This window comes from Phragmites australis, chromosome 19, assembly GCF_958298935.1.
Source record: "Phragmites australis chromosome 19, lpPhrAust1.1, whole genome shotgun sequence".
Classification (NCBI taxonomy): domain Eukaryota; kingdom Viridiplantae; phylum Streptophyta; class Magnoliopsida; order Poales; family Poaceae; genus Phragmites; species Phragmites australis.
Window position 1 is genome coordinate 19,483,149 of NC_084939.1, and position 10,703 is coordinate 19,493,851.

At 42.6% G+C, this 10,703-nt stretch overlaps 2 protein-coding genes across 3 annotated transcripts; both read left to right on the forward strand.

The window, feature by feature from the left end:
- Positions 1–944: 944 nt before the first annotated feature.
- On the forward strand, positions 945–6,078 carry LOC133900102 (uncharacterized). The gene is made up of 3 exons (XM_062341226.1): positions 945–1,170; positions 3,424–3,595; positions 5,692–6,078. Exons 1-3 carry the CDS (start codon positions 1,023–1,025, stop codon positions 5,780–5,782), a joined length of 411 nt encoding a protein of 136 aa, XP_062197210.1. The 5' UTR covers positions 945–1,022; the 3' UTR covers positions 5,783–6,078.
- Positions 6,079–6,395: 317 nt separating this feature from the next.
- On the forward strand, positions 6,396–9,066 carry LOC133900101 (chlorophyll a-b binding protein CP26, chloroplastic-like). Of its 2 annotated transcripts, none has more exons than XM_062341223.1 (5): positions 6,396–6,668; positions 6,793–6,877; positions 7,503–7,553; positions 7,677–7,797; positions 8,414–9,066. In XM_062341223.1, exons 1-5 carry the CDS (start codon positions 6,470–6,472, stop codon positions 8,840–8,842), a joined length of 885 nt encoding a protein of 294 aa, XP_062197207.1. In that variant the 5' UTR covers positions 6,396–6,469; the 3' UTR covers positions 8,843–9,066. The 2 variants fall into 2 exon arrangements, with proteins under 2 accessions (XP_062197207.1, XP_062197209.1); XM_062341225.1 differs by having other exon boundaries at positions 6,397–6,668; positions 8,447–9,066.
- The last annotated feature ends 1,637 nt before the right edge of the window (positions 9,067–10,703 follow it).

Sequence of the window (10,703 nt, forward strand, 5' to 3'; positions counted from 1 at the left end):
GTGAACTACACTCATAATGCAACATTTACTTGTTGAACAACCTTATTGCTTCTAGGAATAGATCGATGTGGTTAGGCCACCGTTCAATGGAGGATGGATTAGAGAGGCCGAAACAAAACGAGAGTACGAGATTATGATGGAGAAAGCACGACAGAAATAAGAGATGTGTTGTGCGTGGCAACAAGAATGCCAGCTGCGAGAACAGGAACGCAAGCGGTAGGCTGAGGACCTTCAAAGGCGAGAGGACAAATGTCATCTTCGGGATGGCATTTTAATGAGGAGGGAGGCTGAACTTCGGAGGCGTGAGAAATTACTTCAAAGACGTCAAACTCTCATACATTGCTAGGAAGACGAGAAGCGTGAAGCGGCATGTGAGAGAGCCGTGGTCCATACAGTAGAACTGATGTTTTATTTCCGGTATTGTAAAATTTACAACCATGTACCACGAACTTTGTATTCGTCGTAGGCGTTTAACTTTGTGAATCAAATTGTCAGTTTTTACTCTCCTCACCCGATTAATCCGCAACAATTCTAATTTACAATGTGTCCTACTTTCATCTCTTTAAAAAAAGGAACATGTCGCGCTTTGGAAGGGTGATATGTCATGCCACCCATTGAACATGCAACACATAGCAAGGATTGTTCACACTGGCAGGCCATATTGACCTCGCCTGTTGTAAGGACGATAGGTCCATATTACCTTTTCAACATGTGACAGTAGCCTAGATCTATAATTTTTCAATACGAACACATATATTTGCAATTTTTTATTTAAAAAATATAGAAAATAAAAATCTCATCTTTTGCGTATGACCGTGAAAGCAGAGGAGGCCCGGGCCCAAGGCCTTCTTTACATGCCGTGAAAATATCCGACTTGAATGCAGAGGAGGCCCGGCCCGGGCCCAAGGCCTTCTTAACACGCCGTGAAAGAGGAGGCCCGGCCCGGCTCGCACGAGAGCACCATCCACGAGAAACACGAGGGGGCAGGCGGAACACAGCCAGCCAGACGCGAGGGCAAGGCGATGGGGAAGAAGCAGGGAGGCCGAGGAGATCACAAGGGGCTCCTGTGGAGGCTGCCGGAGCTCACCTCCAAGGAGCTCGGCAAGCTCGGCCCCGCCTTCGGCCTCGGCATCGGGTGCGGCGCCGGCGCTGGCGTCGGATTCTTCGGCGGTATAACCCCCTCCCCTATTTCCTCGCCTTCTTATTGTAAAATTCTTGGTCGGTTATTGTTTCCATGAACCATCTGCATTCCTCTCTGCTCCTTACGGGCTGATTGATTCGGTGTGCTGTGGTAGGTGAGCTTCGGTATAATTTGTATCCATTTTTTTAAAAAACGAAAATGTATCCATTTAGGTTTTTTTTAAAACGAAAATGTATCCATTTGATTGTTCGGTTGGTTGTTCTATACCCTCTCGTTCAGAGGCTTGCAATTTGCTAGCGATTTGCTTGCTCAGATTGTGGGACTTCGAGTCAGTCTGGTTGCCAGGTTGGGGTTTAAGTAATGATAGGGTTCTCCCCAACTCGCAATTGTTCAAAAAGACGGGTTTCCTCAGAGCCTACGGGTGGATTTGGGGACTTGCTGATCTGCGTAGATTAATTTCTTAGTGAGAGGTTTATTGTTTCCCTGTTGCCTGAATTGGCAACAATTCTAGTTCACTGTTCAAATGATTCCCATTTTACATGTTGAGGTACATAAGCATTATGCTTAGAAGATGATTGGTTGCAGGAATACGCTTAGTAGATTATTAGTATGCTACTATTAGACTTGCAGGATATAGTAATTTTCAGTTTCTGTAGGTTCAGCTAAGGTTATTTTAGCTACACGTTGCTGCAACATTAGAGAGGAGGATTGAAGTTATCATTTGGGAACCTTACAAGAATATTTGATGAGCCTATAGCCAAAGTTTCAGATTTTTTTTTTTTTTGGTTAATGTTCACAGGATAAGTTGAAACATCTTATTCTGGATAAGCTATGATGGAAGGACGGGGCTAGGGGAAGAAAAGACATTACATTTTCGTTAAGTGCTGGCTCCAATTTCTTCGCATTATATGCTGTGTAGCCTGTGTTCTTAAAAGTGCTATGCACTAGGCGGGCAGTGGGGTGGCACCAATGCCATAGGTGACTGCCTCATAGAACAATAATTACATGGTTGCATATTTGAACAGTGGATTCAAATATCTGAGACAACAAGCATTCCTAGTTTTTTTTTCCTTCTTAGTGTTAGGAGCTTATGTTGCCGAACAAGATGTGGTTTCTAGTTATTTCTTTTTCCTTCTTGTTAGAAGAATATATTTCATAACAAGATGTGAATTAAGACTAGTGTTGCTTCCAAATAAAAAAGCAGGCCATGACTCCTGGAGTTCGGCTTTATTATTTCCTTAATTTTCTGTTTCAGCACATATTTTAAAACTGTGTAACCATATATTGCTTCTACCACTTCAAGTTTGCTGTCTCAGACCATTTATTGTTTGGCACTCGCATTATTTCCATGTTATACATATGCATATGAGCAGAAACATATCAATATGTTATGCTATCACATAATATGTTGTCTGATCAATTTAATAGTGATTATTGAGTTTGTTAGCTTTCTGATAATTGAGTGATTTAATTACAAAGCTGCCACTTTAGTTTTGACAAAATATGAGACATGATCTGAGAGATCACATGTCCCACTTTTGCTAACTAAAAGAACTGAAAGACGTTGTGAAGGGTAAAAATGAATTTTCTATTCAAGTTTAAATTTTGAGTAGACGAAAGAACCACTTGGCTTTGTGTTAACAATTAAAGATAAATATGGTCTCCAGGATCATAAACTCCAGAAATCCATCTCTATGGAATATTATTATGTACCTATCGATAAGCTCATTTGGCATAGAAGGTGAGGGTGAGGGAGGGAGGGAGGGTGTACACCAGACAAAGGAGAGCTTGACATAACACCAAGTGAGATTACAGCTAAAGATCCGGAAGCCTGTGTGAATGATACAATGACTTTGTTAAATTGAAATATGGAGGGGATTAAGGGTCAACTTGGCTTATGCAAAGGGTTAAGATAAATAGGGTCTTGAGGATCATGAAATCCAGAAATTCATACCTGTACAGAATGTTTTTACCTATTAACTGAGTCTCATTGCACTTAATAACAAAACATGGATATGCACAAAACATTTCTCAAAATTAAATATGTATCTAGAGTGGCGAAAAAAATAGGAGCTCTAGGGCCCTTCACATAAAGCAGAATCATGGTGAAGTGTTGTGTTCTTGTGTAAATATCTTTACCTATTTTGCCCTTAATAACAACCCCCCCCCCCCCCCCCCAATCCCTGGTATGAGAGAGAGAGGGATGTTTACATAATTTTTTTTTTCATGAATGCTGTATGCCTGCATACTCATTTTTTCCCATGGTTGTTTGATTATTGTAGGTGCCGGATTAGGCTATGGTTTTCCTGGATTAACGTTAGGCTTTGGAGTTGGAGCTGGATGTGGTGTAGGAATTGGATTCGGTTATGGTTTGGGCAAAGGAATCGCATATGACGAAAACAAAAGATACACTAATGTTGGCAAAGTGTTCCAGGAAGCTCCACATCTGCCTACGTAAGTATAATGTGAACATAGGAAAAATATTTGATGGTATTTGTTCCTGCAGATTTTTTAATTCATGGTGTTACCTTGTGCACTGTAAATAGTTTTCTTCACATGCAGCATGGGCCTTAAGTCTGCAAGAATAGTTCTTTTTCTTGCATGATTGTAGTGTGTTGTACCTAGTTTCCCAATGATTCACGCTTTTGCAAATACCATTGAACCTTTTTATGTTTAGTGATATACCACTCCTAGTCTTTTCCCCCCCAGAAACTCCAGAACTATCCCTGCTTACCCATCTCTCGGCTTTATCTTCTCTTTTCGTTCCTGGCTATACATGTCTTCCACAGCTGCTTGTCCACATTTTTCTTTTCATTTAATATGGATGTGGTAGCCCGCCATGATTGAAGGAGGAGAGAGAAATGAGGAATGGTCTGCCTTCACTGGTAGGCCAAACTGCAAAGCTTTGCAAACTCAGGTGCCATTGCTGCCTAAAGGATCTACTTATCCTGGGGTATCTTCGCCAAGAACATCCTTTGCAGCGGCCGGCAGGGCAATGTGGCCATGCAGTTACTGCACATTCTTCCATAGGCCACCACTGGTCCTCTACCATGGAGCTGCCAATTGTACAACCGGTTCCATTCAGGCACTCCTTTTATCCTTGGCTTTGGTTGTGGAGGAGGGGGAGAATCAGATCCAACAGCAAGGAGAGGGAGATTCTTTTTATTACTTTTTTTTTTGCAGGAAGGGGTGTGGGGAATGGGTTTGGTTGCAGGTGAAGGGAGGGTGTTAGGGTAAACACTGCCGAAAGAATAGTCGAGTAGCGTTGGCTGCTCTGAGAGGAATTGGATTGTAGATTGAAGAGACTTAGAACTATAGGGAAGAGAAGGGGACTAGAACTATAGGTGATTGATCGTGTATATATAGCCAGCTGGCCAGCCTACAATGTCCTAACTTAAACTCAACTCTAACTTATCTCTAACTCTTATCTGATTTAAACTACTAACTTATCTCTAACAACCAATCTAACTAATCTTATATGGTCATGGGCTACAGTACCGCATTTCGCTACAGTACCGTTCGTGAGCAGTAATTTTATCACCTAACAGAGGGGGAGAGAATAACGTGGGGAAGAAAGGGGAAGAGTATAAATGCGATTCTAAAAGGGCATAAACTTTGAGTAGTATTTCTATTATTATTGTGGCCATTTGGTCATTATATATATTTGCTCTTATCAATAGCTAAAGTTTGGCAATTTTGACTGCATCTTCTCCAAAATTTCATACTATTTCTGTATGGGGAGTATGTAGTATATACAACAAAGTATCAACCACCTGAAGACTTCAAAACAAAAAGGTCTAGGGGAACTATCTACTCCAAACCTAAAGAAACTCGTAGAAATGATGTTACATCACTTAATTTTATAGAGTAGTGTTTTTATGTGCATTGCGCAAAAAGCTAATGCGATAGAAAATCATCCATAAAAAACCTGCCTAATTTGGTGTAAATTGCCTAGAAAAGTCCTGCAGCGTAGTCAATGAATTGACCAGTTTTCAGAAGACTAGTGCAGATTCTTCACAGCACTGTTGCTATCGGTTGTTAACAGCAAAGCACCGAGATATTCTAACTTTTTAAGTGATGCCTGGGGTATGGTTGTATGGATTTATAGTAACAATGACCACTTGCACGAAAATAACAATAATAGGAACTTCCTAGCTAATCTACATTCTACTGTCATGCACTCATGGTATTATTCTATATCTGGAAGAAGCGGTATGGAACTCTTAGTGTTCTCTTCAAAATCTTGAACATCCATTTTTTCCCCTTTTTTTTGATGAGGACTTGAACATCCAAGCTGCACCCAATTAGTTTCAATATTGTTGTTTTTTCACCAAGAAAAACTCCAGTTCTTCTATTCAAAGACATAGCTAAGTCTGTTGCCATAAAATAACATGAGATTTGTTTGGTCCCGGCCTATTTTTTCTTTTGCTCGTCAATCGTTTTTCAGCATGTTCTGAAGTCTGAACAAAACTTAAACCAATTAGCTAGTAAAATATTATCCTACTGTTGTGCAATATTGCTCATCGTTTCTTCCTCTTCTCTATTTCCAGGGACACTGTTGCTGCTTTGTTCGACGAGTTGGTTATAAACACCAAGAAGCTTGTGACGGCAACATCAAAAGGGATTGAGAAATGGCGTTGAGGTGCACCACTGCATTATCGTTGCCATTAGCTGTCTTGAACTGTGTATCAACTATCAAGTGAAGATTAAAAGCAAGGTTTACCTTGAACTGGAGTAGCACTTAGTTCTAGAATGCAGACTCTCTCTTGCTCATCGGTGTGTAGGTTTGTATTTAAGTAGGATCGTGAAACGAGGCCACCAATGATTTCTGGTCGTTATATTAGTTGCATGAAATATTGCTGGATAATCCTGTTACTGGGGTGCGCATCCCAGAAGTTAAATTTTAGGATGAAATGATGCTATGTGCTTCAGATGAACTCTGGTGTGTTCATCACCCTCTTGGTATCAGTGCGGCTTGGAATTGTTGTCTTGGGCTCTTGGCCCTCTCTCTCCCTCTGGTTGGTGCTCCCTCTATCTATCATGTTTGGACCATTGGGTCCTTACTGAACAGCCACAGGAGGCTCTAAAGTTGCCACATCAGCACCCTGATCTGCCAAGTCAGCACAGCCTGCCCAATCAGACCCAAGCAACAGATAGCCCTCCTGGGCGCTCAGCCAATGGCAGCCCCCGTGACCAAATCTTGGCTGGGCCCACCGCATCCTCGAATCCTCATTTCCATCCATTTAAACCAGCTCACCTTTCCCTCCACAAGCGCCCATCAGCCCTCCCCTGCTGCAGATCTTCCCTCTGAGCTGTGGGTCTGCGGCAATGGCGGCGCTCGCTCCATCCAAGATGCTCGGCACCCGGCTCGACTTCGCCGGCTCCTCCCGCTACGCCACCGCAGCGCCCACCGCGGGGGCGCAGAAGATCGTCTCCCTGTTCAGCAAGAAGCCCGCCCAGAAGGCAAAGCCCGCCGCGGTGTCGTCCTCGGGCCCGGACATCGGCGACGAGCTCGCCAAGTGGTATGGTGAGTATAGACCGGAACATTACTGCTGAGACTGCTCAACTTTAGGACCCTAATCGGCTTCAGGGTTCCCTTTTATTTGGCATCTTCTTATGCAGCAAATGTCTCTTGTTCTGTGTCTTGTTAGGCCCTGACAGGAGGATCTACCTGCCGGAGGGTCTCTTGGACCGCTCGGAGGTGCCGGAGTACCTCACCGGAGAGGTTCCTGGAGAGTAAGTCATAAGCCTCCATTTTGCTCTCCATATTGGTCTATGTTTGTTTCCAAAAATTTATATTTCAGTTGGTAGTTTGTTGAAATCAGGTTAAGTACTACTAGTTGGTTTAAACAATAGACAGCATATCTTAGACTACAAAAAAAGAAGAAAGAAATGAGAATGCGTTTTTCTTGTGTGTGTAAAAGCAGTTTGGTGGTGAAATTCAGACTTTCCATGGGCTGTTTGTTAAATTCGTCCTGAAAGCACAGTCATCTCTCAAGCGCTCACTAGCACTTGAAGTTTGAACAAATCTAGCTTTCTCACACTTCCAAAGAGTTCTCTCTTCAACTATTAAGGCCATCGTTGGTTCTACTTGTATTTGGAATCAGTTCCTCCGGCTTACCGAAGAGTGCTATGAGCCTAGATGAACATTATCCTGCAGTAATAATTTACTGTTCACACGGATTCACTACGAGATTACTGTTTACAAAATATTGTGCATAGGGTTGCTGTTCTCGGGTACTGTTCACGGAGTTAAGCTACGGGTACTGTTTGTCCCTCTTGTATTTGCATTGAAATGATTTGCTTCCGAACATGAAGTGAATTCGTCTGTACTGAACAATTTTGCCCTTCCAACTTGCAGCTATGGCTACGATCCTTTTGGCCTGGGCAAGAAGCCAGAGGACTTCGCCAAGTGAGTGATCTCTATCGCAGACACACGACCTGCAGTGCCTGACCATATTGATGAACTTGATCATTATAATCTCGCCTACAAATAAAGCAGCAAAATCTTATACTACCTACCATCACCTTGCAGGTATCAGGCCTACGAGCTGATCCATGCCAGGTGGGCCATGCTCGGTGCCGCCGGCGCCGTCATCCCCGAGGCTTGCAACAAGTTCGGCGCCAACTGCGGCCCCGAGGCCGTCTGGTTCAAGGTCCTGATCATCAGCTCTCAGAATGTTCTGATTTTAGAAGTACTTTTTTTTCTCAAATACTCAGAATAACTATGTAGCATTGCACTAAAGGAAATAAAATGAAACACAGTTTCACACAGATTTCGGTAGTAGGTATAGCAATATCTGAGAGCATGAACAATGCTACGTGCTTAAAAAAAAGTATGTTAAGTATCTACATAAAAATTATAATTTTTAATACAAATCAAAACTAAAAAATACTTAAACATAGTTAGCTATCTTGTTAGTGGTGCTTAAATAAGCATTATGCCCTCCGTCTAAGAGCATGTACAATCGAGTGCTTATAAAAAAAATCGGGTTTTTTCTCAACTGTAGTAGCACAGGTAAGGTGCTTACTTAATCATCGTTGTTTATATTAATGTTAACAAGATAGTTAACTATATTTAAATATATTTAGTCTTTATTAGTATTGAAAACTATAATTTTTATGTAGGTGTTTAATACTCTTTTCCTTAAACACCTAGCTATAAGCAACTAGTATTGTTTATGCTAACCAACTGTGCTAGTGTAATGGAGAAAAAAACCGGTTTTTTTTCTAAACACCTCCTTAAACACTTTATTGTGCGTACTCTAGAAGTCTCAGCTCATGCATGGTGTGACCTTAATGCAGACCGGCGCCCTGCTTCTGGACGGCAACACCCTCAACTACTTTGGCAATAGCATCCCCATCAACCTGGTCGTCGCCGTCGTCGCCGAGGTCATCCTCGTCGGCGGCGCCGAGTACTACCGAATCATCAACGGGCTCGACCTAGAGGACAGGTTGCACCCTGGCGGCCCCTTCGACCCGCTGGGTCTGGCCAGCGACCCCGACCAGGCTGCGATTCTCAAGGTGAAGGAGATCAAGAACGGCCGGCTGGCCATGTTCTCCATGTTCGCCTTCTTCATCCAGGCCTACGTCACCGGCGAGGGGCCCGTCGAGAACCTTGCCAAGCACCTCAGCGACCCATTCGGCAACAACCTGCTCACCGTCATCTCCGGCGCCGCCGAGAGGACGCCCAGCCTGTGAGGACCGCCGTCGTGTCGCCAGCTGCGTGCATGGGGTGCGGTGCAACCTGATGTGCTGCTGTGTTTGATGTTACCGGGAAAATGTGAGTCTGAATGTGCCACAAGTGTAAATTATCAAGAGGGGGAAGAAACCTTTTCATTCTGATCTCTGATAGGACTGCTGCTTGAATTTGTGCCTAAGATATGCTGCTTAAGTAATTCATTCATCGTCGTTAAGATGCCAAATTGATTCGCACTCCATAAAGGAAAAGATCTTGCATTCGATGAGTTCTATGGGATGGCAAATCCTAAAATACATGTCCGTCTATGGGATGGCAAATACTGATACCTTAGATGTATTTTGCTGCAACAATGGCAGCTGAGCTTGAAATCTCCTTTTTATCTTAATTTAGGGCCCATTTGAACCGCATGTATTTGATTGAAATGCAAAATCCACATACATTTCCTGAATTAGATGTAACTTGCGAACTACCAACGGTCCGAGTGGTCAATTGGCTCAAGAAGTATTCGAAAGCTCCGGGTTTAATCCCTGGGCAGATGAATTTTAAGGCTCCCAGCACGGAGCATGGGAGTAACTCTCCACAGTGGAGTTGAATCCGGTGAAGTTTCGATACACAGTTTCGTTTTTACCCCGGGTATCAATAAAAACCGTGTACCGCAAACAAATTCAAACCAAAATTCATTGTTCTGTTGTAAAACAGCAAAGATATGCGAGAACAAAAACAAATATTAAAGGTGGACAGAGTCACAAAAGATGTAGGGCTCGTTTGGATTGAAGGCCGGAGCTGTCGTGTCAAAAAATTGGCGTTGACTGAGTTCACGATACTCGATTGGATGGACGCCCATTATTGGCTCACCTAGGCTGTGTCGGCTTTCTCAGTTCATTCTCACGCCAACACGTGGGTGCGAAACGTTGATAGCCAAATGGTCCGCCAACTTTTTGCATGGTCCGCCAAGGCTGATGGCCTCTTAACAATAGGTGTCCCACTCTCCACATATATATATATATATGTATGTATGTTTAATATAGATGTGAACGAGAACTCTTCTACAACTAGGATACTTACTCTGATTTGTCTAGGAAGTTCACACAATTGTGAACTCGAATTTCACAAGCACATTCATGCCTTTCTAAAAATTCAAAACCCTATTTTCAAGGTTTTACGGTACTAAATATACATAGATCCAGTCTTGAGGGGAGATCTACTGAGTCCTGACAATGGTACGGACCATTCGTGATGTGAGGAATGACGATATTAAGAGAAGGTGAATTATGATATTTAAAATTAATGGTTTTAAAAAATTTATATGATAAATTTATTTTAATTTTTATCTAAATATACTCTAGATTTATCTAGTATATCTATTCTACCGTTCAAGATGATTGCAACCTATTTTAGCATGGTAAAGTGCAAATATATAAATGCAGAAATATAAATAAAGTAGAGAGATAAACTCGACATAAGAGATTTTTATCCCGTGGTATCGGTGGCACAAAAATCACTCCTAGTCTATGTTGGATCTCCACAGAGGATATGCTCACAATCGTTAAGTCTCTTCCGGTTACGGTACTTAAGATATCAAGTCACCAAGATAAGGTCTCAAGCACAATGAGCCATCAAGTCACCAAGATAAAATCTCATCACTAACATCTCTTTTGGTCACTTGTGCACCGTCTTCACTTCAGAACTTTAGTCACAAAGACAAAGCCATCTGTATCCCCACACAATCTTCTTGTCGCCGCTCCACACCAAGTTGAAGGGTCAACAAGTTATTAGCAAGTCACCGAGACTCTAAGGCGCTGGCATACCTCTCGGTACATAGTTGGATCACTCCTTGATCCACTCTCTAAGTTGCAGCAC